The sequence below is a fragment of the Loxodonta africana genome, chromosome 11, assembly GCF_030014295.1.
Source record: "Loxodonta africana isolate mLoxAfr1 chromosome 11, mLoxAfr1.hap2, whole genome shotgun sequence".
Lineage (NCBI taxonomy): Eukaryota > Metazoa > Chordata > Mammalia > Proboscidea > Elephantidae > Loxodonta > Loxodonta africana.
In genome coordinates this window covers 89,564,981-89,592,958 of record NC_087352.1, presented here as the reverse complement: position 1 = coordinate 89,592,958, position 27,978 = coordinate 89,564,981, and the positions used below count along the sequence as shown (strand labels likewise).

The following is a 27,978-nucleotide window of genomic DNA, read 5'->3' as shown; positions in this document are numbered from 1 at the left end:
TAAAGGCAAAACCTTGGACCATCTCCCAATATCTACCCTCTTCCTTCACAAGATCTGGAAATTAGCATCAGCTGGTATCTTGTACTGACTGTGGGATCCACATTGTGATACCATTCTTTAAAAGAAACCATGACTTATGGGTGGATTGGGTTGGGGAATTCAAGGACCACTTTCAGTTCAGTGGGAAATAGCTGAACACCATAAACTAAGATTAGTGAAAAGCTGTCACCCCAGGAAAAGAGATGCTGGATTCATGTCGTAAGAGGGAGTGTTGTGTATCTTTGGAATTCTGTCAGAAATCAGAGAAAGGTGATATAGAAGAACTATAATTCCCTACCACTTCCATCTGTCCAACCAGGGAGATAAGCCCCGAACGGTTAACCTTATTTTAATGCAAATAACACGTGCCTTTGTTTGTTTGCTAACCATGTCCTCCCCCCATGAGGTATTTTCATAAGCACACTATGCTGATTTTTTTTACAGCAACATATTAAAAAAATTTTTTTTGGTGTAGCAGCACTTACGAAAATATCTCACAGGGGGAGGGCTCAGCTGGCAAACAAACGTAGAAGGCACATGTTTTTTGTGTAAAACTATGGTACTGTTTCATGCCACAGGACAACTCATTTCCCATAACTTGCAAGTATAGCACCAACCTCAGATTTGAGTAATTACTGGCAAAATTCATAAAGAGAATAAAGATAAAAAATTTGTAAAGCACTTGACTTCCTCAACAGACCATTATTTGGATTTCTTAAGGTTACACATAGAACACAAATGAAACAAATAGTTGAAAAGAAAAGTTACTTTTATTATTATTTTTAGCTGTTATTCCAAATAAACTAGAGTATGTTTTGTTGCAACCTATTGTCACTGTTTCTCTAGAACCTTCCATAATGCTACATCCATTGTGCCACCTTATCCACTACTGATCTCTAGAACACTATTTCTCAATTACACAAAGGAACCAAATTTTTTTTTTTAAAGAGATCAATCCGGCAGTGAAAAGTCACCTTCCCTGTCTTTACTAAATGGCCTAGGCTATTTAATGACCCTCCCCAGTCTAAATAGAAAAAAACTCAGATTGTGGACAAGTAGACACACTGGGTCAATTCTTAAGTGTCAGTAGAGTAAGGAGAAACAGAGCTCTCCATACTTGTTCCATAGCAGCATCCAGGGTCAACCTGATAATGGAGATTGACTGGAGAGGTGCCTCTTGACATAATGTGACAGGCACCAGGCAGGTCACCGTGCCCCCAAATCTCTCCCTTTTGATCTCTACGAAGGCCCAAAATGTTAGCATTAGAGCACTGGGCCTTTGTAACAGGGATACACATTTATTTGGTAAACATTTACTGAATAATGAATATGTGTCAGATACCACTAAGTGCTGGATAGGGAAGGATCCTCAATGGAACAGACAAACAACGACTAAAGAATGAGAGAAGGAGGAAAAGCCTCCATCTAGGATGCCATGGGAAAACTACCCAGTGGTTGAATAGAAAGTTACAGATGGATAAGGCAGAGGAGGATGGAATCTATGCTTGAGGCCAGGTCAGTAAGAGTCTTGATTCCAGACTGATTAAGTTTTTTTTTTTTCTAGTGATTAAGTAGGTGCTGAATATTCTTGAGCAAGTGGAGATCAGAGCTGTGCTTAAGGAAGACAAATGTGGAAAGATGCAGAGAGGAATGAATGGCGAGGGATCCGTAGGAAGATCAATTAAGAGGGAAGAAGGAGGAAGAGGGGACCCCACACTTGGTGACTGTAGTCATGGAAGGGAAGGGACGACAGTGATGATCTGGGATAAGGGCATAAACAGAAAGAGATGGTCAGTTCAGCTGTAGACGTGCGAGGTTGGAGGTGCAGGTAGGACGTCCCAGACAAATGGACTGTCTGACTAGCAGAGCCCAGGAGAGCTGAAGTTAGGAGGAGCCAACAGGAGCTGGTGGATGGCAGCAAATGAGATGGGTTCAGGAAGAGAGTGCTTCATCCCAAAGTCTCCCATGTCTCCAATTTATGAAGTAGGTAACCCTGAAAGGAACACATTAAGCTAGTCCTAACTCTTAGCATGGACTCCCTGGGTGGTGCAAATGGTTAACGTGCTCAGCTGCTAACCAAAAGGTTGGAGGTTTGAGTCTACCCGAGGCTCCTCAGAAGAAAGGCTTGGAAATCTACTTCCAAAAACATCAGCCATTGAAAACCCTGTGGAGCACAGCTCTATTTTGACCCACATGGGGTTGCCATGAGTCAGAGTCTAATGAAGGCAACTGGTTTGGTTTAACCATTAGCATAAAATCTCTTCCAGCTCAGTAGAGGGTCCTGCCAGTATCAGTGAGCTAAGTCCAGAGTCCAGATTCCTGCCAAGAGAGAACAGACCTGGATGGGCTAGATTTGGGGCCATGGAGAGTAGGCTTATATGGTGGAGATCCCTCTACAGAGGTGGGAAGGGTTGCTTCACAGTCTTGTCCAAAGGGGCCAGGTGTAGCAGGGATTAAAAAAAAAATAAGTAGGGTGGATGCCTACCCATCCTTTGTCTCTCAGCCCCCTCAGCACAGGCCTTCTCTCAGGCTCCTCTTGGCCGTGCATGACCCTCTCAGCCGTGCAGGCCTCTCCATTGATAACTGACCCAGCTCATAGTCAATGTAGCAATTTTGTTCAGCTTTTTTAGCTGCATTCCTAACAGCAGGGTTCTGCTGTCACCACCAACTCTGCTGCAGGGCCCCTTCCAGGCCTCTCGTTGTCTTCAGTGTTATAGCCCTTGTCCTGTGTTACAGCTCTTTTAGGAAACTGCTCACCTCCTCTCTCTCTGCTTCTCTCTTCTTGCCTCTTTTGTCTTTTCTCCCTTCTGCTTCTTTCTTCCTTCTTTCTGTCTTCAAACCCCTGTGGGGTTGGCTGCATATATAAGCAAACTCCGGGTCAATTTCAAGGCACGCCCCTCCCACCAGGGCCACGAACTGACCAGTCCCCTCTCTGTAGAAGGTTATACATACATACCTATTGCTGTCAAGTCAGTTCCAACTCATAGTGACCCTACAGGACAGAGCAGAACTGCCCCACAGGGTTTCCAAGGCTGTACATCTCTACAGAAGCACACTGCCCCATCTTTCTCCCACAGAAGCTGGCAGGTTCAAACCACTAACCTTTTGGTTAGCAGGGCTTAACCATTGCATCACCAGGGCTCCTGGTAGGCTATAGTCACTTCAGTTGCATAGGTATATTGATCTGTCCCTGCAAGGGGCATAAAATAGACCAATCAGAGCGCAGGCTACAGCCCAGGGCCAGACAAAAAGTGTGAAACCATCAAGTTGTTTACAGCTTGCCCAGGAAATGTCAGTCAACCTGGACAAAAGTAACAAACCCTTTGTGGTAAAAAACTAGGGCAAAGGTAACCTCAGGCTAGGGGAAAAAAAATCTCTGAAGCTGTTTTTTTCAAAGAACCAAGACAAAAGGCCACATAAAGGAACTCATTTTACCACATCCTTGAGGCTTAGGCAGAAAAAGGGTATAGTGTTTTTTTTTTTTTTTTCTTCCCTGACAATAAGTTAGATAGTCTACCTAATTTTTTTCTCTAGCCCACCTTCCCTTTTTTTATTATTAGACTAACAAACCAGAAAGTTTGCACACCCGTTTACTATGGGCACTAGGCCCTACCTAGCTTTCCCACAAGCGCCTCCAGTCCCTCTGAGCTGATTCCTGGAGATAGGGGCTCAGCCCTCAGGACAGCAGTGTCCCCGCAGCACTGGTGGGGGGCAGGAATGCAAGATGTGATGCAACAGAGAGGGAGGAGTTGACAGACTAGTGCCTGTCAATACCTGATCGTATTTTTTATCCTAGTTTAGCTCTGTACCCCACAACTCCTTACATGGTGCTTGTCCTATAAGAGGTTGTTACTTAATAGTGGTCAAATTAATGAAGAGGAAATAAGCAGAGGGAATCCTGATCCCAACTTGCACAGCCTTTGTGATGGTAACAAGGTGGCCCAGATGACTCAGAGCCAGGGAGCCCCAAGTGGACGGTGGAAGTCATGTGGATGTTGAGGATGGGCGGCACTGCCAGTGTTAACATGCAGATGTCTCTCCCGCGAAATGCCAATGGGATGTAAAAAGCTGTGCATCACTGAGATACGTTCTGAATGCTTGAAGCTGGAGGGACAAGCTCATTACAGCAACAGTATGGTAAAACAATAATCAATCCTTAGTGTCTATATTTTGTACGTCCAGATTTTTTTTAATTGGAGATTTTATAAGATAAACTCATCAGACAGTGTCACTCACAGTGGACGTCATATTTATGTCATTTACATTTCTTCCCATTTTAGGTCCTCCTGGCCCCAGGGGTCCCAAAGGTGACAGAGGATCCCAGGGACCCCCTGGCCCAACTGGCAACAAAGGACAGAAAGGAGAGAAGGGGGAGCCTGGTCCGCCAGGCCCAGCTGGCGAGAGAGGCCCAGTCGGACCTGCCGGCCCCCCTGGAGAGCGCGGCGGGAAAGGCTCCAAGGGCTCACAGGGCCCCAAAGGGTCCCGCGGGTCCCCCGGGAAGCCCGGCCCCCAGGGCCCCAGTGGGGATCCAGGCCCCCCAGGCCCACCAGGCAAGGACGGACTCCCTGGCCCCCAGGGCCCTCCTGGTTTCCAGGGCCTGCAGGGCACCGTGGGGGAGCCTGGGGTGCCTGGACCCAGAGGACTGCCAGGCTTGCCGGGGGTGCCTGGTCTGCCCGGCCCTAAAGGTCCCCCTGGCCCTCCAGGCCCAGCAGGTGCAGCCGTGCCCCTGGCCCTGCAGAACGAGCCAACCTCGGCACCAGAAGCCAATGGTAAGTCTGAGCTCCCCCTCACGCTGGGTGGGCAAGGCCCACAGCATGCGCCCCCCACATGCACACCCTCTGTGGCTCCACTTACTTGGCAGCGAAAACCTGGGGCAGGGCAGGCACGCAGACCCTGCTGCTTTCCCAGGCCCTGGCCTGCGGCCTCACCCAGGCGCATGTGATGCTTTGTCTAATCACCATCAGGTTCTCCAGCACACATTTGTCTAGCCACTTAGGCCCTCAGAAGACTACCTTGTCCCAAACATTTCCTTCATGGCAGCCTGAGGCTGACCCTCCTGTCCCTTTTATGCACTCAAACCTGGGGAGGGACTGCTCCCTGGTGAACCCCTGTTACTGACACCCAGATCTGATTTCTTTTTGAGAAGGCATTAGTGTGTCTCAATGCCTTTGATAAGTAAACTTTTGGCAAAACTCTCCACATTTTTTTAGCGACCAAGCCTATTATTCTCTCCTTTGACCCAAGCTCGATTCCACCTGTCCCCTTCCATAGGACCCAGCTTCTCTCTGCTGCCCCTGGAGCACACTTTTGGGTCTAGGCTCTCACATCTCGTTGTTTATGGGTTCCATATGATTCCAGATGACACTGAACATCTGTGTCTGCCCCGCTTTCTGTTGTCTTTGTTGTTGTTTCTGTTATTTCTGTCATTGTAAAGACTAATCCAGATGCAGGGGAACAAAGACCCAGTCACAGATATTTTCCAGATTTTGTGGTTTTAACTACTGTGTGCTCTGCACTTCATTTCTCTGTGCTGGTCTCTGCTCCTAGCAGGCAGTGGACTTCAGCCACAGGCTGCACACACAGACGCAGGGGCTGCTGTCTGCCTGTGAGTAAAGCAGGGCCATTGCTTTTAGCCATATCTGAAGAAAGCCATGGTGCTTTGGGCATATTTTTAATCAGTGCTTTAAATCTTTGTATCACTAGGTTGCCTTCCTCACTGGAAGAACTTCACAGACAAATGCTACTACTTTTCGGTTGAGAAAGAAATTTTTGATGATGCCAAACTTTTTTGTGAAGACAAGTCTTCGCATCTCGTCTACATAAACACGAGAGAGGAACAGGTATGTTTGCGGCATACTTTGTTTGTGGAAAACTATAATTTAAGGATAGTTTACATCTGGAAATCGCGTGATTACTGGGGACTCAAAGACATCAAGACTTCGTGTTCACAGAAACATTCCCAGAAGGGTCCATTATGGAGATTTGGGGGATATCCAGTGACTAGGGGCATGCATGGCATGGAAATTATGTCCTCATGCTTCCACCTGAAACATACTGCTCATCGAGCCTGGAGATGCATGGCTCCTCCCAGTGGCTGCTGGGAGAGCAGGCGCACAGAAAAGAAGCCTATAGGTAAGTACCAGGTACCTGCAGAGAGCAAAGCAAGAGGCGTGACACCACAGGGGTGGGGTGGGATGCAAGGGACCAGACATGTGGCCCCAGCAGGGTCAGAAAGAGCAGAGAAGGCTGTAGGGGCAGAGCCCACCCATGATAATGACAGTGACCACTCACTAGGCACTGCCCATGGGTGGTGCAAATGGCTAACACGCTTGGCTGCTAACCAAAAGGTTGGAGGTTTGAGACCTCCCAGAGGCACTGGGGAAGAAAGGACTGATGATCTGTTTCCAAAAAATCAACCATTGACAACCCTCTGGAGAAGCTCTACCCTGACACACGTGGGGTTGCTATGAGTCAGAATCAATGCAATGACAACTGGTTATGTACCAGGCACTCTGTGAGGGGTTTTCTCATTTAAACCTCTCAACAACTCTAGAACACAGATATTATTATCCCCATTTTACAGATAAGAAAACAGAGGCCCAGCAAAATTTAAGTGATTAACTCATGGCACAATAAGCAAATGCAGAGCTGAAACTGAAGTCCATTTAGTAACAATGCCAGTGCTCCTTCTTGAGTGCCACAATCTCCCAGTGGCCGTCTTCTTCTTTAAGGATTTCCAGGAGATAAAGCCCTGGAAACAAGATGTTTCCCACAGTAACTGACCAGGAATGAACACACAGAGGACAGTGGTCAGGCACCTGGCTGTAGAATATTCAGACTTGGGTCCAATCCCAACTCAACCACTTAAACTATCTTTGTTAAAAAACTAGTTGCTATCATTGAGTCAACTCCGACTCATGGTACATATGTCAGAGTAGAACTAACATATGTAGAACTGACAGAGTAGAACTATAGGGTTTTCAGTGGCTGGTTTTTCAGACATTGCCAGGTGTTTCTTCAAGGCACCTCTGGGTAGACTCAAACCTCCAACCTTCCCTTTAACCATTTGTACCACCTATTATTTTTGTTATCTAGATTGTCATGAGGATCGAAAGGCACAATACATGCAACACACTTGGTATAGTACCCGGCACAGAGTAAGAGCTCCATAAAACCAAAAAAAAAAAAAAAACCCATTGCCATTGAGTCAATTCTGACTCATGGTAACTCTATAGGACAGAGTAGAACTGCCCCATAGGGTTTCTAAGGAGCAGCTGGGAGATTCAAACTGACGCCCTTTTGATTAGGAGCCAGGCTCTTAGCCACTGCGCCACCAGGGCTCCCCAAAAGCTCCATAGTGACATGGTAATTACTATTAACACAGGAGGGATGCGTGGTGACTTGGAAATGAAGCCCAGTGGAATTCATTGAGCTGTCTAGGGGATTTAGAGGAGGAAGAGCACCACTTCAACATCACTTATAAATTTAAGAGGAGAAAGCGCCAGAGCCCCCAAAACAGTGCAAAACAAGAGCAGTGAGAAAGAGGACAGCAGGAATGGTGTCCATGTTCTAACGAATGTTATCTCTTAAATTGTCCTTTTTCCCAAATGTTAAAAAAAAAAAAAAAAAAGGTTCTTGGGACATCTGTTCCCCGTAATAATAATGTACCTTCACTAATTTATTTTTCAGCAATGGATAAAAAAGCAGATAGTGGGGAAAGATAGCCACTGGATTGGCCTCACGGACTCAGAGCATGAAAATGACTGGAAGTGGCTAGACGGGACGTCTCCAGAGTATAAGTAAGCACTGGGGTCGTGCACTGCTTGCACTGGGGGACACGCTGCTTACTTTGCACCTCTCGCCGACACCCTACAGTGTCTTCCTTAATGACCTAATGTCCTAGGCACCGCTCTCACACTGAGGCTTGCGAGTACCAGTACATAGTTTTGAGTTCTGTGTAGGGAAATCACAGTTGAGTATCATATGCCATAAAGTAGGTTTTTGGTTTTGTTTTTGTGGAATGAAATTTTTTCATTTCAAAGAAAAGAATAAGAGATTCCTAAAAATACACAGTAGGGTACTTCTGGCCAAGGCATTTTCTTTAAAAGCTACTATGAAGGATAATTCATTGCTGTCGAGTTGATTCTGACTCATAGCCACCCTATAGGACAGAGTAGAACTGCCCCATAGGATTTCCAAAGAGCAACTCCGGCCCTTAACCAGCCCTGGTGGCACAGTGGTTAAGAGCTTGGCTGCTAAGCAAAAGGTTAGCAGTTCAAATCCACCAGCTGCTCCTTGGAAACACTGTGGGGCAGATCTACTCTGTCTTTTAGGGTCACTATAAGTTGAAATCGACTCAGTGGCAATGGGTATGAAGGATAACAGGGCCCTGACAGCCTCAGGCACAGGCAGAGTTTACCCCTGCAGTGTTTCTGAGAATCCCTGGGAGTTTCCTTCAGGATGGTACAGCCAATGCCCCAGTTCCTGCTCAGCTTCTGGCCAGGGTATGATTTCGAGCTACAGGTTTATGACCCTTCTACAAACTGGATGTCTGAGTGGACCACAAACAAAGCTGCATTGAGATAACCATCTCCTGAATGTGTTAATAAGTCCTGGAAATCAGATGGGACCGAGTTCTAGAAAAGCAACAATGAAGAATGGAAATAATTGGTATCATGGATCACAGGGGCACAGAGTCTCCATGAGCCTCTTCCCTAATCCCGTCTGTCTCCTGAGGCTGCTGTAAATGCTCCAGAGTGGGTGGCTTTAAAGAACAGAAATTTATTGTCTCACAGTTCTGGAGCCTCGACGTCCAGATCACCACGTCAGCAGGGCCCTGCTCTCTCTGAAGGCTGGAGGGGAAGAGTCTTCCTCGTCTCTTCCAGCTTCTAGTGGCCCCAGGCATTTCTTAGGTTGCAGACACATCTTCACACAGCATCTGTCTGTCTTCCTCCATGTGTCTCTGTCTGTTCTCCTCTTTTAAAAGACACCACTCAGAAGGGATGAGGACCTAACCTTCACCAGTGTAACCTCATTAACTTCACTGATAACACCCTCAAAGAAAGACTCTGTTTCCAAATAAGGTACAAGGGCTGGGGCTTCAACATATCTTTTTGGAGGACTTAATTCAATCCATAATATTACCTCAGGGTCTCAAGATGACTAGACTGTACCAATTTGAATTTCACTTCTTCCTATTCCTGCTTTGCCTCTGGTGAATGTAAAAATATGCCCCCAAAATGCCCCAAATTGAGCAGAATGTATACAAGTCCACTTCTGAATAGCCCTCAGTGTACTGGACATAGAGAAGCAGGCCCTGCAGTGCGGCCTTGGAAAGAATTTTTTGAACATGGCCAGAGACCTGCAGAGGGCAAGCAGCTTACTCTCAGGTGCTGTTCCCAGCCCTGGGACAGAAAACGTGGTACTTCAGGTCTAAGACAGTCTCATGATGTGGAGGCATAGGTCTGTATCTGCCCAGGAGCTGGGTGTAGGGATCCAGAGATGATAGAGAGGTCAGATGGGGTTTTAGACAGGTTTCTGTGTGCATGTGTGCGCTGTGCGCGTGGGTAGGCAAACAGGCGAATGTGTACATTCACATCCTCAGTTTGAAGAGCGTGATTAGAGGATGTAGGTGAAAACCTGATTAAGGTCATCTCATAAAAAAAACAATGGCCAAACATTGATGGGAAACTTGAATATTTTAGATCTGCTCCACGGGTGAGCTCAGACTGCCCCACAGGCAAGGGGGTACGTGCCCGCTGATCTGACGGGTACTGTTCTCTCTGTGCTTTTTCTTGGGAGAGGAGGCTGCACCCAGCTGGCACCTTGGGGATTTGCCTGAGCTACCCCAAGGAGAGGCCCAGCACGGCAGGGATGTCCCTCCAGAGAACAGTTGTGAGTTAGCTTCTAAAATAGGAATAGCAGAGGGTCAGAGGTGGGGGTGACCAGCAGAGATTATCAAAAGAAAAGGTGAATCTGTTTCTTTCATAGTCAAGAGTGTTAAGATCTTTTTTATAAGCAAGGCAGCTAAAAAATAAACAAATAAAAGCAGTCTGCTCCACTTTTCTTAAATGCAAACAAGGTCTGGGTTAGACTCACTGAGAAATCCAATCGTAAGCCTTCCTCCAAGAAAACACTGTGCTGGCCCATATGGGATGGATTGAGCCGGAACATCGTTGTCTGTGCCAGCTCTCCCAAGATGAAATTCTCTTCCTCTTCCCGGGGCTCCAGCAAGAATTACGGGATATGATTTTAGAGGAGCATGCCAGCAGTGGGACCCTGAGACCTGGGACCCTGAGGAGGACTGAATCAAAAGACGCCTTATTTGGAACAGAGTCCGAAGACACAGCCACTCCCTCCAAGCTCCCCCCAGAGCCGTGGCTTGTGCACCCAACCACAGTACCAACCCTGCATCTTGTCTTCCACAGAAAGGAACACACATCATGTCCAAAACTCCAGGATCAAATTTTAAAAGCAAGAATAAATTAGGCAGACATGTTATGAGGACTTATAACTGAAGGCTAATTTAATTTGACATATAGTAATAAACATGACACAAACTAGACAAAGAGCCAATGCAGGCACATGGAGAGAGCACAGGTTCCAGGGCCAGTGAGATTTGGGTTTGAGCCCTTGACCCAGCTCTGAACAGCTGTGTGGCTTGGTGGGAGTTATTCACCACGCGAAATCTTCACACGCTCGCCAACGAAATGGGTATCACCAAAGTCCCTACCTCAGTGCTGTGAAAATTAAATGAGACAATATATACATGAAGCATTTACTACAGTGCCCGACTCATGGGAGGCACTTGAGAAATGTCACATCCTAGTATTCCTATTGGAAACCCTATCGGCGTAGTGGTTAAGTGCTACAGATGCTAACCAAAAAGTTGGCAGTTCGAATCCACCAGGCACTCCTTGGAAACTCTATGGGGCAGTTCTACTCTGTCCTATAGGGTCGCTATGAATCGGAATCAACTCGACGGCACTGGGTTTGTTTTTTTTCTTTTTAGTATTCCTATTGGAGCCCTGGTGGCACTGTGGTTAGGAGCTTGGCTGCTAACCAAAAGGTTGACAGTTCGAATCCATCAGCCACTCCTTGGAAACTCTACAGGGCGGTTCTTCTCTGTCCTGTAGGGTTGCTATGAGTCAGAATCGACTCGATGGCAACAGGTCAGTTGGTTGGTAGTATCCCTGTTATTATCACCATTACTGTCACAATCATAAATAGTAACTGCAAGATAATAAACCAAAAAAATAAAACCAAACCTGTTGCTGTTAGGTCGATTCTGACTCATGGCAACCCCATGTGCTACAGAGTAGAACTGCTCCATAGGATTTTTTTGGCTGTTATCCTTACAGAAGCAGATTGCCAGGCCTTTGGGTTCGAACCACCAACCTTTAGTAGTCAAGTGCAAGTGCCACTGAGAGGCCTGCAGAATACTACAACCTAGCACTTACGTGTTTTACAGTGAACTGATGGAGAGGCCACACACGGGTCTCACAATAGGTTTGTAAAAACACAAGAAAAATATTCTCTGCCATGACCTAGGGCAGAGACCCAAGCAACGGGGACTGGACTTCAGGCTCCCAGAGGTCCCTACCAGTATAAATCTCCCCAAAAACTTCCCCACCTATTCAGACTCACCTTTGCCTTCCTCCTCTGTTCCTCTGCGGCCTCCAGGCATTGGCCCACCCACTTTCTTCCCACTGCCTCTGTGGTGGTTTCTGGAACTGGCCCCTCCTCATACCTTGCTGCATGAAGGTGACAGAGGAATTAAGTTTCACGGCTTTCCTCTGACCCTCTGTCACCAATACACAGCCCTTTTGAAATGTTTATGGTTTTTGTGGTTACTAATAAAAAATCCTCTAGGCGCTCCTTGGAAACTCTATGGGGCGGTTCTACTCTGTCTTATAGGATCGCTATGAGTTGGAATCGACTCGATGGCAGTGGGTTTAATAAAAAAGATATAGATAAGGGATCAAAGGTTCTCTCCCCTGACTCTTGTCCCGTCTCCTTCTTTATGCTAAAACCTGGTTGAGAAAGACAGTGCTTGGACAAGCAAACAAAAGGCAGCAGTGACGTGGAAGGGTCTTAGGGGCACCCAAGACGTGAACTAAGGTTTATCCACAATGAAGCATATGCCTGACCCAAAGAATCTTGTAGCAGTTTTTCCACTGAAGCAGGACAGGCCAGTTGGGGAAAGGACAGGCGTGAGTTATAATCTGCGATGAGCTCAGGGTGAGGTTCCTGACAAAGCTCCTGGGTATTTTTTATCCACAGAAAAATCAATTTTAAAAGAAAAACTGGGGGGCTGACACAGATTGCCAAGATTTCACTTGCCAATTAAAAAAACCCCAATAGTTCTTTCTCAGGAAAGACAGCTGGCCATCTTACACACACAACATACATACATACACACGCTCACACTGTCCTGATGTTTCTCAGTTCACCACAGACCTGTAAAAACTTCCTCCTGGGCCAGCACCAGTCCTCTCTTTGTGGATTGGCTTTATTCGCCCCCTTGGTAACATTTGGTAAATTATCGCTGAGTGTCTGCTGTGGGCCAGTCTTCATGCTGGCCTGGAGGATCTTGACTAGAGTGAGAAGTGTTGTCCTTGTCCTCATGTAATAAGTATGATTTCCAGGACCACATCACCATCAAGAGGCCACACAATCCTAAATGCATGTACAACAAATAGTACAGCTTCAAGTACATGAAAGAGAAACTGATAGAACAGAAAAAAGAAATGGCCAAATTCACAATTATACTTAGAGATTTCAACATTTTACTCTCAATAACCAATAGAACAAGTAGAAAAATCAATAGGAATGTAGTAGATTTAACACTGTCAACTAACTTGACTTAATTGATTTTGGAACATTTCACCCAATGAGCACAAATTTACATTCTTTTCAAGTGCATATGATACATTTACCAAGATAAACTACATGCTGTACCATAAAACAAGTCTCAATAAATTTAAAAGAGTTGAAATTATGTAGAGGATGTTCTCTGAGCACAACAGAATGAAATTAGAAATCAATAACAGAAAGATATCTGGAAAAGTCCCCAAATATTTGGCAATTAAATAACACATTTCTAAATAACCCATGGGTCAAAGAAGAAATCATGAAGGAAATTCAAAAATGTTTTGAAGGATAAAACAACATAATAAAATTTGTGGAATGCAGCTAGAACAGTACTAAAAGGCACATTTATAGCTTATATGCTTGTATTAAACCACACAAAAAACCAAACCCAGTGCCATCGAGTCGATTCCAACTCATAGCGACCCTATTAGAAAAGAAAAAAGATCAAAAATCAGTCATCTACATGTCCACCTTAAGAGGGTAGATAAAGAAGAGCAAATTAATCCCAAAGAAGGAAATGATAAAGACCAGGAAACAATGAAATAGCAAATAGAAATAGAAGAAGCAATGAAACCAAGAGTATGTCACAGCTGATCTTCCTATTCTTGATGGAAGAAATGTAAGGTGTGTCACGAGGCAGAGGTTGTCACTGTTAACAGAGGCTGCCTGTGGGGCATGGGGGCATCAGACAAAATAGAACATAGATTCTGCCCACTTGCTCAGGGCAGATTTTAAGGTAGCCTTTCTGCCTACCCTGCCTGCAGCTGCCCCACTTTAGATCCCCAGAGATGTGCTAGTTCTTCCCAAAACGCATTCGAATCTCCTCTGTTCCTACTGTCTACTTCCTGGTTGCACTACACAGGACATCATTTGGTGGGAGTGTGCTGTCAAGTGGAGTACCTGGGTAGCACAAACAGTTAAGCACTCGGTTGCTAACCAAAAGACTGGCAGTTCAAATCTACCTAGAGGCACCTTGGAAGAAAGGCCTGGTGATCTATTTCCAAAACATCAGTCTTTGAAAACCCTATGGAGCACAGTTCTACTCTGACATACATGGGGCCACCATAAGTCAGAACTGACTCCACAGAAACTGGTTTGGGTTTTTGTGTGTGTGTGTGTGTGTGTGTTTATGCTGTCAAGAGTTACTGCTTTCATCTTTAAATCACAAAGGGAAACTATGGATTGCCTTTCTGTTCATGTCCCCTGCTCTATAATGCTGCATATAGTGTTTTTAGCATATGGAATCAGAATGGCGGGGACCGAAAGAGGGCCTTAGACATCATCTAATTCAGTAATAACCCACTCTGATTCACGTGTTGTGTTGCTATCAGAGTGGCACTGGCTCAAGCCACCAGAGAGGAATCTTCCACAATACAAACCAGAACAGTGGGAGAAAATTCTACAGCAAAGAAGTGTTTCTTGCTACTAAGATTTTCCTGCTTTGAGGCTAGGGCCTCACCAGCAGAAGTTTCTTGGCCATGAGGTTTCAGTCAGCCTTGTGGTCAAGGAGAAAGTACTAAGCTGTGAGGTTGGAAGGAGCCACTCCTAAGATGGGAAGTTTGTTTTTTGCTTCCACTAGGATAAGCCCATAATCCTAGGGGAGGTTCACACCCACCAGCTAGTGTGCTTGTATGTTTCCAGCGTCCTGGAACAGTAAGTCGGAATGTTTCCAGGTTCCTGGTGTACTTAGAGTATGCCATCCAAGTACACACGTGTGTTGATGCCCAATCACATCCGTGGTATGTGTGTTATTATATGGGATTCAGGGTTTTCTGCCCAGGCTTCTGCCATTCTTCCTTCCATAATCTACCTGTGAATGAGGATAAGGCACTATTTTAGCTGAAATTCTTCTCCAAAATAAATTGGATTTTATATTTATCTGATGTGTACTGTTTTATTATAAGCATGCAGACTGAGGGCTTTTGCCACAAGTTACTCCATGGGATATTAGCTATTCCAAAGAGATGCAGTGAGACTCTGGGTAATCAGCCTACAAGATCAATTGCCCCGGCAGCCTTGGCTTCAGGCTGTCCATACCCGTGACGCCTGCACCGACCTCTGTTTCCTCCATCACTGCCACAGAGCTACATTCTGCATTTAGTCCCTAAAGAAACCTTTTATGTGAAGAATGCCAGGCACCTAGAAAAACTAATGGAAAATAATGATATAGATCATCTCTTTCTTATCACTGATCTCTTTGTCTAGTCTTCGCCTTCCTTCTATCTACTTAACTTAAAACGACAAGGAAATGCAAGGGGAAAATACTAAGCAGGTCGCCTATCAGAAGTCATATTTATAGTCTCCCAGTTAACTGAGAGGAAACCTTGGTGGCATAGTGGTAAAGAGCTCAGTTGCTAACGAAAAGGTCAGCAGTTCAAATCCACCAGCTGCTCCTTGGAAACCATATGGGGCAGTTCTGCTCAGTCCTGTGGGGTCACTATTAGTTGGAATCAGCTCGACGGCAATGAGTTTTTTTTTTGGTTTTTTTTTTTTAACTGAGAAGTTTGAAATATCAAATATCCCATCATTATACATTCAGGGACTATAGCTTTCAAATTCTGTAAGCAAAATCAAAATCTCAAATTATTGGTAGATGTGAACAAAATGTACATCGATAAGATCAAACTGCTCAGGCATCCCTGGCATTTCTTGAGGAGTCCGGCAAGGTGAGCTGAAATAGACAAAAAAAAAAAAATACATGAAAGTAGGCAAGTCCTAAACTTTTCATTTTTAGTAACTATTTTTCCTTCCAACTTCATCTCACTCTGGCATCACTATGACCGCCTCCCACTTTGAACCCATTTGTTTATTGTCTGTTAGTTGCGTTCTGCAAGAGCAGAGGCTTCATCAGTTGTCTGCACTGCTGTGTTGCCTTCACTTAGAATTCTGTCACATAGTAGGGGCTCCATGCATATCTGCTGAGTGAGTGAATGACTATTTCTAACTCTCCCTTCTAAGTATCTTCCCATTATTATTCTCACAGGTTGATGGTTTCCTCTAGATTAGCTTTTCATTACTAGATTTATTTAAATTAAGTCACTTCTCATTTCTTAAAAATCCCAAAATATACATTTGGTATGGGGGAGTCGATTCTGCCTCATTTCCCCCACCCTTTAACTGTAACCTTTAACTATCCTTTCCCAGTGCCCTTGGGTTTTACTGGTCTTATTGTCAAAAGATGTGGGGTAATATGGGCTCTATCCTCAGGTGACCCGAGGGTATCCTATGGCTGATGGGGTAGTGAGTCATCATTATGGGAAGTACCTCCTTCAGATATTCTTTCAAACCCTCCATGTGAGGCAAGCTTATCCTCTGGCAGTTACCACAAGCTTCTGTGCAAGACCCTGCTTCTTAGGGAAGACTTAGCTTTCAAGCATTCAGTCTGAAAACACAGCTAATTTATTGCAGGAAACAGAATTAGAGCTACTAACCCTGCCAAAGAGCTGTTTTGAGCAGCAGCATCCAAGTTAACAAACCCCAAGTGAACTCATCCTAAAGAAAACTTGTTTTTAATGATCTCTCTCCCAAAAAAGGCAGTGAAATCTATGAGTCATTTCAGTAAGATTAAATTACTATTTCTTTCTAAAGCAATCAAGCTATCTGCAACCTAACCAGACAACTCTAACCAATTGTTTATTTTGGGTTCTTGTAGACGTCTATCAAGGATTCCTCACTTTTGCTGCATGACTTTGACTTATTAGAGGCAAGATATCAAAGTTTAGAAGAATTCCTCTGTATTGTCAGAAGAATATTATATATATATATACCCAGAAGTGAGCATTCTAGTGCACATTAAAAAGTTACCCAACAGCCTCTTTCACAGAAATGGAAAGGCTCATTCTCAAATTCATACAAAATTGCAAAGACCCTGAATGGCCAAAGCAGTCTTGAAGAACAAAGTAGGAGGCCTCACACTTCCTAATTTCAGAACATATTATGAAGGTACAGTAATCAAAACAGTGTGGTATTGGTATAAAGATAAGACATTTAGACCAATGGAATAGAATTGAGAGTCCAAAAATAAACCCACAGACAGAAGCACCACGCCATCCCTCCACAGCAAAGACCCGAAAAACTAAGTAAAACAGAGCCAAATGTCATTCCTGGAACCCGAAGTGTCAATTGAAGAGATAAAGAACTCAACCAAACACCGAATGGAATAAGAAACTGACAGAGGACAGAGAGTGAGGAGAGATACATGTGGAGGTCCCTTATCAGCTAACACAGCACGAATTCACCATCTTGGACTCCTGTCAGGGATTGGCAGACAGGGAGCATGGGAAAGCAGCTTCATGGAGTTCCCAGCAGGAGACAGAGAACCTGGTAACCAGAGATACATGCTTTTCCACCCCTAGCCTTCTCCCCACTGCCCTACCTCTGAGCTTCCTGGCTGGGTACAGTGGAACAGCCAACCAGGAAGTGCAGCATCCATGCTGTTTGGATTTGCCCTGCCCAAATTGCAGATCGGCGGACAGGGAGTATGGGAAAGCAGCTTCACAAAGTTCCCAGCAGGAGACAGAGCGCCCATTGGACCTACTCTCCTGCATCATAGCTAAGCAACCGGTCCCACCCATTGGACAAGGAGATGAAAAGTATTGCCACTATAGACAAACAACAAAGAACACACAGCCGCCTGCTCAGACATGACCAAATAAAACAAAAAAACAGGACAAAACAAAGAAATCCACAATCAAGAAATGATGAAAATAACTACTGAATGTCCCAAAGACAGCAGATAACAAAACAAATTTAAAAAAAAAAAAAGACAGGACTGTTCCAGTAGGTGTCCAAAATAAAACACCAGATGACTTTCCAGTAGAAAGGGCACTAGAACTACCACAGGGAATTCACATCTCTAATATTCAGAACTATCCAAGAGTTGAAGCAAAAAGACAAAAATGAGGAAAAAATAGACAAATTTATGAAAATGGCAGAAAAATTCATGGAAAATAAGACAAAAAATAGAATTCAGGAAACTAGTACAGGAACAAAATGCTAAGATAAATACACAACTAGAAATCATACAAAAACAACAATTAAAAACCCAAATATAAACGATTTCAGAAATGGACAGTGTCATAGAAAGGCTGAGGAGCAGGTTTGAAATGATGGAAGACATGATCAGTGAAAGTAGAGACAAACACTTGGATACGACTCTGAGGAAAAATCAGAAAAAAGAAGAAAAATGAGGAAACCCTGAGAATGATGTGGGATACAATCAAAAGCAAAAATTTACAAGTGATCAGAGTTCCAGAACAGGGAGAGAAAACGGAAAACACACAGAGGATCATTGAAGAATTGCTGACGGAAAACTTCCCTAATATCATGAATGATGAAAAGCTGACCATTCAAGAAGCTCAACGAACCCCATATAGGATAGACCCCCAAAAGAAAATCACCAAGGCATATCGTAATCACACTCACTAAAACCAAAGACAAAGAAAAAATCCACAGAGCAGCTTGAGGAAAACAAAAAGTCACATACAGAGGAGAAACAATAAGACTAAACTCCAATTATTCGGCAGAAACCATGCAGGCAAGAAGGCAATGGGGTGACATATATAAAACTTTGAAAGAAAAAAACTGCCAACCGAGAGAATAATACATCCTGCAAAATTTTCATTCAAATATGATGGTGAAATTAGGACATTTCCAGATAAACAGAAATTAAGGGAATATGTAAAAACCAAACCAACTTACAACAATTATTAAAGGGAGTCCTTCGGCCTGAGAACAAACAACATCAAACCACAGCCTGAATCTAGGACACAAGATAGTACCAGACAGATACCAATGTAGTCTCAAGGACTATCCAAAACAAAAAGAATTACAACAGGGAACCAGAGAGATTAATCTATAAATGACAACAATATCAGAACAATAAAAGAGGGAGTAAACGGTGTAGGTATACAACTTCCTAATAGAGAGGAAGGCCAGATGATAGCAAGTAATAATAGACTGGTTCAAACCTAGGAAGGTAAGGGTTAATTTCAAGGTAACCACAAAGAAAGTTAATCAAAATAAAAAAGAAAAGCAAAGTCTCAATAAAAACAAAATCTATAAGAAAAGAAATCCACAAACAAAAGCAGCTCAGCACAGGAGAGTAAGAGGAACAAAGAAAATGTTAGCACCACAAAAAAAAGCACTACGGAATGACAGCAATAAACTCACATCAGTAATCACACTGAATGTAAATACACCCATAAAGAGACACAGGGTGACAGAATGGATAAAATCCATCAATATGCGGTCTACAATTAAATTTATTAAAAATCAAAGGATGTAAAAAACATATCAAGCAAATAAGCACCAAAAAAGAGCAGCAGTGGCAATACTAATATCAGATAAAACGACTTTAAAACAAAATCCAGCATAAAAGACAAAGAAGGGTGCTATATAATGATTAAAGGGACAATCCATCATGAAGACTTAACCATAATAAACATGTATGCACCCAATGACAGGGCTCCAGAATACATAAAACAAACTCTAATGGCACTGAAAAGAGAAATTGACAGTTCCACAATAATACTAGGAGACTCCAAAAATAAACCCATACATCCATGGCCGATTAATTTTCGACAAGTGTGTTAAGTCCATTCAATGAGGAAACAATAGTCTCTTTAATAAATGGTGCTGAGACAACTGGATCTCCACATGCAAAAGAATGAACTTGAACCCATACCTCACACCATGTACAAAAAATATCTCCAAATGGATCAATGACCTAGATGTAAGAACTAAAACCATAAAACTCTTAGAAGAAAACATAGGTGTAAAACTTCAAGGCCTTGTTTTTAACACTGGATTCTTTGGTATGACCCCCAAAAGCATGAGCAACAAAAGGCAAACTAGATAAACTGAACTTCATTGAAATTAAAAATTTCTGTGCAAAGAACAATATCAAGAAAGTGAAAAAGCAACCTACAAAATGGGAGAAAATACTTGGAAACCACATATCTGATAAAGGTTTAATACCCAGAAAGTACAAAGAACTCCTACAACTCCACAACAAAAAGACAATCCAATTAAAAACTGGGTAAAGGACTTGAATAGACATTTCTCCAAAGATATACAGATGGCCAATAAGCACATGAGAAGATGCTTAATATCATTAGTCATCAGGAAAATGCAAATCAAAGCCACAATGAGCTACCACCTCACACCCACTAGAATGGCTGTTAACGGAAAAACGGAAAATAACAAGTAGTGGCGCGGATGTGGAGAAAGTGGAACCTTCATGCATTGCTGGTGGGAATTGAAAATGGCGTAGCTGATGTGGAAAGCAGTTGGACAGTTCCTCAAAATTTTGAACTTACCCTGTGACCCAGAAATTCCACTCCTAGGTGTATACCCAAGAGATGTGGAAGGAGGGGATCAGTCACCTGTACACCCATGTCCATTGGAGCACTACTCAATAGCCAAAAGGTAGAAAAGGTGGAAACAACCCAAATGTCCATCAACAAATGAACAGATAAATTTTGGCATAAGCATACAATGGGGTATTATTCAGCCATAAAGAGAAATGGAATTCTGACATGCTATAACATGGATGAACCCTGAAAACATGTGGAGTGAAATAAGTCACACAAAAGGACAAATAGCGTTATGATCCCACTTACGTGAATTAGCTAGGATAGGCAAATGCCTAGAGACAAAAGCTTATGAGTGGCTTCCAGGGGGTGGGGAGTGGGGATAGGGGGTTATTGCTGAAGGGGTACTGAATTTCTGTTTGGGGTGATGAAAAACTTTTGGAACTGGATAGTGGTGATGGTTGTACCGCATGGTAAATGTAATTAATGTCACTGAATTGTACACTTAAAAATGGTTAAGATGGCAAAATTTTGTCACATATTTTACCACTTTAAAAAAAAAAAGTTATTCATGTAACTGTTAAGGAAGGATCCACTCCCATCACATTGTAATGAAGCAGCTCAATGGGTTGACTTCACTGTGGCAAAGATTACAAGCCTGCAGGGAGATGCTGTGTTACACCCCAGACTTCTGGCCCCCTGACCTGGACAGGACCTTTCAGGGTGTGTAGACTGGAGACATCCCCACCTCTGCCAAACAGCTGCTACGTACTCTGAATAAGAGCACATGCTGCTTTTATAAACAATGCATTTTCACTCTAGGGCAGATGACGTGCTTCAGATTTGGTTTTTTACATTTCTTTGCTCCCTTGAGTAAAGAAAACTTCCATTTTACTGTGCAAATAACATTCCATTTCTGTTTTGTTAAAAGAAATTGGAAAGCTGGACAGCCAGATAACTGGGGCCATGGTCATGGGCCAGGAGAAGACTGTGCTGGGTTGATTTATGCTGGGCAGTGGAACGATTTCCAGTGTGAAGACATCAATAACTTCATTTGCGAAAGAGTCAGGGAGACAGGTAAGGAGTAGAGTGCTATCAAAGGGAGCTCCAGAGCTCTGTTCCATCTCGGGGGAGAGGGGTAACTGTAAGAGTTCTGAATGCAGGCCCTGCAGCCAGCTGTCTGGGTTTCAGTCCTGCTTCAGCCACTTATAGGCTCATGGGAATAATAATCTTATCCTTTTTATAGGGTATTAAACAAACAAACAAATCCACTGCTTTCGAGTCAATTCCGACTCATGGCGACCCTATAGGACAGAGTAGAACTGCCCCATAGAGTTTCCAAGGAGCACCTGGTGAATTTGAACTGCCAACCTTTTGGTTAGCAGTTGTAACACGTAACCACTATGGCACCAGGGTTTCTCTACAGAGTATTGGGAGGACTTAAATGAGTTAATTTAAGTGAAGCACAACTGTGCCTGGCACAGAGGAGGTAATCAAATGTTAAAGTAACTGGCCCAGGTCAATTTCTTATAATATTATCAGTTCATTGTTCTTTGAAATATGGCACCAATGTCATGCATTTTTCATAGAGTTCCACACACAGGTAACGCAGGTGGCGAAGTTTTCGATTCCACATGTATTCATGGAGCATCTACTCTGGGCAAGTGCAGTGCTAGAGAATGGATGGATATAGTGTGTGCCCCTTACAAGCTCATACTCCAAAGAGGCCTGTGGGAGATAGTCTTGACTTCAAAGATTCTTATGAAAAACTTCATTTAATCTATGATTCTCATCTTAGTTTTCTTCATCAGAACTAGATTTAAAAGTTTGTGGTGGGTGTGGGGTGAATGCTAATAGGTGCCAGGTTTCTTTGGGGAAGTGCTAAAAATGTTCTAAAGTTAGATAGTTTCTGAATTGCACAACTCTGTGAATATACTAAAGACCACTGAATAAAAAAAATACTTTAAATTGGTGAATTATATGATATATGAGTTATCTCAATAAAGCTACTGTAAAAAAAAAAAAGTTATGCTAAGCAAAAACCTCAAATATATTTTACTTCCAGTTTTTTTCTGGAAGTAACTGGGGCACAAATTAGCCATCTGTCCATCCAACAGACACCTACGGAGCACTCTTCATGTGTCAGGCACTGGGCCAAATGCTAGGGGTCTCGAGACACACAAAGCACTCACAGCCTGGTCATTTGGGAGTGAGGGAACACAGATATCTAAACAAGTAGTTACAATAAAAAAGAAAAAAAGAAATTTTTTTTTTTATTTTTTATTGTAGGTGGCAATAAATAACCCAGATTTGTCATTTGGCCATTGGGATTTGATTGGGACTAGGCTTCACCAGAATAAAACCAAAAAAACCAAACCCAGTGCCATAGAGTCGATTCCGACTCATAGTGACCCGATAGGACAGAGTAGAACTGCGCCATAGAGTTTCCAAGCACCACCTGGTGGATTCGAACTGCCAACCCTTTGGTTAGCATCTGTAGCACTTAACCACTACACCACCAGCGTTTCCTTCCCCAGAATAGCCGCCTTCAAAATGAAACATAGCTTTTGCTTAATATGAAGAACTTCTAAGCATTCCTTTGAAAAAATAAGTATTGTCGAATGATGTATTTTAGGATCTTCCTATAAAAACTTGTGTTCCTTTTTTGAATTGTAAATTAACTTTATTAAGAAATTAACACCCACCTTTTTTTCTCTGTTTTAGTGCTACCATCTGCATTATAATGGGCTGCAATGTAGTAACATGAGCAAAATTTTGAGCGACTTCCAAAGGCAGAGGATACTCCTTTCCCACCAAATTGAAGAAAAGCACTGAAAACCAATTACCAAAAACATTGACAGCAGTGTCTCTTAACACCCACCATTACCCAAGGACTTGGGAACGAAAGTGTTCTCCCAGTGTGATATGTTGATTTTCAGTGTACAGATGGACTGAATCACATAGATTTTCCTCATCCAGTAACCATACAATTCTGCAAGTTATACCTTCCGATGTATGGAATGCTCCAATCTGAAAAAGACTATCATTGGTTGTTGAGCTATAGGAAGAACCTTCCATTTCTAAAAATCCCAAATGTAGGAAAAATATACAGACATACAGATATATAGGCCAACTCTTAGTAACAATATGAAATATACTTAAAGAGCTTTTAAAACTTTGTATTTTTGTACAAAATATTTTCCTTTTATAATTTTTCCCTTTTTTCGCCATTTTACCTATATAATAGTGGAGCCAAAGAAAACAATCATGGTACTAATAAATAGGGTTTCTTATCAGATTTAGTTCTACCCAATGGCAAAGAATTTTTTCAGTTGTGGTTTAAAAAATTAAATATATTTGTGTGTGTGTGTATATATATATATTTTAATGTATCATTTCCTCAGAGGATTCAATCACTTGAACTGTCTAGAAATATCTCTGCAGATTTTGCCAGTGTAGGTCAAGCCTGAGCGCCCACATGGCTCAGCCAAATGGGCATTGAGCCTCCATCATTAACCAGGGCTCTCAACTTGTACCTGGCCAGGCCCAGAGAGTGGTCAAGTCAGGGATGTGCTTTTATTTCATTTTGGTGGAGTCAGGGGTGGTAGGGAGGTGTCTATTGGGAAGAGCAGAGCACCTGAATCTGGCTACCTAGAAGGATCTGTTTTATGGCTGAGGTCTGAACTTACTTGGTGTCAGGCCCATGCCAGAGCTGACATCAACTGTCAGGAAAGTATGGTATCGCACCAGCCAAAGGCAGAGGCGTTAGAAAGACGGGAAACAGCCATGTGCTAGCCGGAAAGCTTGTGTTTTCTTAAGTCAGGTTTCAAAAACCAAATTCCAAGGCACACATGTTATGAAATGCAAGAATAAATTTTGGCCACTATATTGGACTCTTACAAAGAACCTTCCCTTGGAGCCCATCTTCCTCCCACTCCTTGACTTGCCATTGAAAAATCTAAAGTGAAATGTTCTGAAAATAGACCTTGGATGTAACTGATGTTCAAAGGTAAGATTTCCATCCGACAGATTCCTTCTCCTCCCCTCCCAAGGAGCTCCCCAGGCAGTGCTGCTACCTATCTCAGATACAACAGTAAAAGAATAAAGAGTTTGCCTTTCACACCTGCAGCTGTGTGGACTCTGTTTTACCCCTGGTCACTGACCAGGCCATCGCCAAAGCCTGGGAAGGGCCATTTCCTCAGTGCCTGCATGCCCTGCTGTCCTGTCCGTGCGGCTGGCAGGATCCATTGTTGTCTGGGCCTAAATCGCTGAGGCTGTGCCATACAAGGGAGGCCCTGGACTCAAATACCTCTTTGGCTCAATTTTTGTGGACTAAACTCTGTCTTTTTAATGCTCTTCCTGTTTCTCAGGTGCCAATTAAGATTTGTCTTCAGAAGAAACTTGAGATGAAGTATCTATTGCCAGGATTAGTAAAGAATAGTGCTAGTAGCTTCAGCAGCTGCGGTTGTTTCTCTCCTGGCCTTAACAATAACTCAACGCTTACTATTTTTCAGGCACTATACTAGGCTTTAAGGAGCCCTGATGGTGCAGTCATTAAGCACTCAATTGCTAACCAAAAAGTCGGTGGTTCAAACCCACCAGCCACTCCACGGGAAGAAGATGTGGCAGTCTGCTTCCATAAAGATTGCAGCCCTGCAAACCTTAAGGGGCAGTTCTACTCTGTCCTACAGGGTCCCTGTGAGTTGGAATTGACTCTACTGCAACAGTGTTTGGTTGTTGTTGTTTGAAATACCAGGGCTTCAATCAGATTGTCTCATGTGATCCTCCCAACAACCCTATGAAGTGGGTCTTACTGTTGTTGTTAGGTGCCGTCTGGTCGGTTCTGACTCACAGCGACCCTATACACAACAGAACGAAACACTGCCCAGTCCTGCGCCATCCTCACAATTGTTGTTATGCTTGAGCTCACTATTGCAGCCACTGTGTCAGTCCACCTCATTGAGGGTCTTCCGCTTTTCTGCTGACCCTGTACTTTGCCAAGCATGATGTCCTCCAGGGACTGGTCCCTCCTGACAACATGTCCAAAGACTCAGTCTCGCCATCCTTGCTTCCTAGGAGCCTTCTGGTTGTACTTCTTCTACGACAGATTTGTTCTTTTGGCAGTCCATGGTATATTCAATATTCTTTGCCAACACCACAATTCAAAGGCGTCAATTCTTCATTGTCCACCTTTCACAAGTGTATAATGTGATTGAAAATACCATGGCTTGGGTCAGCCACATCTTAGTCTTCACAGTGACATCTTTGCTCTTCAACACTTTAAAGAGGTCCTTTGCAGCAGATTTACCCAATGCAATGCATCTCTTGATTTCTTTACTCCTGCTTCCATGGCTGTTGATTGTGGATCCAAGTAAAGTGAAATCCTTGACAATTTCAATCTTTTCTCCATTTATCATGATGATGCTCATTGGTCCAGCTGTGAGGATTTTTATTTTTTTTATGTTGAGCTGCAATCCATACTGAAGGCTGTGGTCTTTGATCTTCATTAGTAAGTGCTTCAAGTCCTCTTCACTTTCAGCAAGCAAGGTTCTGTCATCTGCATAATGCAGGTTGTTAATAAGTCTTTCTCCAATCCTGATGCCCCATTTTTCATATAGTCCAGCTTCTCATATTATTTGCTCAGCATACAGATTGAATAGGTATGGTGAAAGAATACAACCCTGACCCACACCTTTCCTGACTTTACACCAATCGGTATCCCCTTGTTCTCTCCGAGCAACTGCCTCTTTATCTATGTAAAGGTTCTTCATGAGCACAATTAAGTGTTCTGGAATTCTCATTCTTTGCAATATCCATAATTTGTTATGATCCACAGAGTCGAATGCCTTTGCATAGTCAATAAAACACAGGTAAACATCCTTCTGGTATCCTCTGCTTTCAGCCAGGATCCATCTGACATCAGCAATGATATCCCTGGTTCCACGTCCTCTTCTGAAACCGGCCTGACCTTCTGGCAGTTCCCTGTCGGTACACTGCCACAGCCGTTTTTGAATGATCTTCAGCAAAATTTTGCTTGCGTATGATATTAATGATATTGTTCTATAATTTCCACATTTGCTTGGATCACCTTTCTTGGGACTAGGCATAAACATGGATCTCTTCCAGTCAGTTGGCCAGGAAGCTGTCTTCCATATTTCTTGGCATAGACGAGTGAGCACCTCCAGTGCTGCATCTGTTTGTTGAAACATCTCAGTTGATATTCCATCAATTCCTGGAGCCTTGTTTTTTGCCAATGCCTTCAGAGCAGCTTGGACTTCTTCCTTCAGTACCATCGGTTCCTGATCATATGCCAGCTTTTGAAATGGTTGAACATCGACTAATTCTTTTTGGTATAATGACTCTGTGTATTCCTTCCATCTTCTTTTGATGCTTCCTGCGTTGTTTAATGTTTTCCCTATACAATCCTCCACTGAATCCAATCAGATGAACAGCCTACATTCTAAGATGTCCCATGTGTCTCCAACTGTTTACAAGCCAGATTTCTGTGCACCTACTTTCAAAGGATGCTGTTTTGGAGAGGAGAGTTTTGGTAAAATATGATAAGGTCTTTAGGTATTTGACTTGCTACCTGCTATGTGAAGATGGAAAATGTTTTTTCACTAAACGGCTCTTGAAAGAATAAATGCACAAAAAGGGTTAAAAAAAAAAACCTTTCTTTTTCTATGATGGATGTTCATCAACCACCCCCCATTCCTTCCAGTTTGTAACAGTTTAAGCTGAACCAGACGACAAATAGTAATAGCCGCTCCCCCCACCAAAAAAAAAGATGTATAAGGAAGTGGGATGCTACATAAACCAGGTGACAATACCAAGCATATGAATTTTTTCTCAGATGGTAAAATGGATCTCTTCTTGAAAAAGGAAGCATGTTAACTTATTCATATCTCAAGGAAGTCATATAATAATAATATAAATATGTGTACCATTTTTACATACATTATCTTTTCTAGTCTTAATGCAAAACCTATCGTCTACTTTAGAAATGAAGAAACTGAAGCTCCGGTTGAGGACTTGCCCATAGCCCACACTGCTGTCACAGTCACTTCCAAAAATGCAAATCTGATCAAGTTGCCCATTCTTCCCCAAATCCAAATCATGCAGGACACACATGCAGGGGCCATAAGGCACTGGTGACCTGGTACCCACTACCTCGCCAGCCTCCGCTCCAGTGGCAGCCCCACTCCCCTTACCCGCACACCCTAGCTGCTATACCACACCACCTGCGATTTCTTCAGTGCCCCTTCTTACCCCTTTACTGTATCCAGATATCCCTTCCCTGCCTCCTTTACCTGGAGAGTGCTTCCTTTAAGACTCAGCTCAAGCATCCCTTGCCTAGATCGTTTCTCAACCAGCCCATCCCGAAGGTAGACCTGACTCCCTCCTCCATGCTGAACACTATGTACCAAGTGCTTTGAGTAATACACAAGGAAACTACTGCATTCGGTGATTTTACAGATTCATCGGGAAGCCTACAAATTACTGAATTAAGAAGAAAGTTTAGTTTGGCTAATCAGTCACCAACTATAGAAGAACTGAAGGGTGAGAGAAGTCAAGCAGGAGAAAAGAAGGAATCCATATTGCTAATGGTGGTTAAAATGAAGATTGAAAAAAAATTAGAGTGTAAAGCAGATTCATTCTATTTACTGAAATATGGCCCTAAGTCAGGGAAAAGCTTTAGGAATCTTTTCTAAATGGCAGTGTAATGGGGTATCTTTTTTCTGTTATACTCAAT

At 43.2% G+C, this 27,978-nt stretch overlaps 1 protein-coding gene and 1 long non-coding RNA gene across 2 annotated transcripts in view; one reads left to right on the top strand and one right to left on the bottom strand.

Annotated features, from left to right (window-relative positions):
• Positions 1-24,345, top strand: part of COLEC12 (collectin subfamily member 12) — a 231,332-nt gene extending 206,987 nt beyond the window's left edge. The window contains exons 6-10 of the mRNA XM_064294666.1: positions 4,320-4,808; positions 5,743-5,879; positions 7,729-7,838; positions 21,157-21,302; positions 22,950-24,345. Of these exons, the coding sequence (XP_064150736.1) occupies positions 4,320-4,808; positions 5,743-5,879; positions 7,729-7,838; positions 21,157-21,302; positions 22,950-22,969 (902 nt within the window). The 3' untranslated portion in view covers positions 22,970-24,345. The remainder of the gene's footprint in view (positions 1-4,319; positions 4,809-5,742; positions 5,880-7,728; positions 7,839-21,156; positions 21,303-22,949) is intronic.
• Positions 1-27,978, bottom strand: part of LOC111749598 (uncharacterized) — a 98,723-nt gene that overhangs the window by 16,056 nt on the left and 54,689 nt on the right. The gene's annotated exons all lie outside the window — the stretch shown is intronic.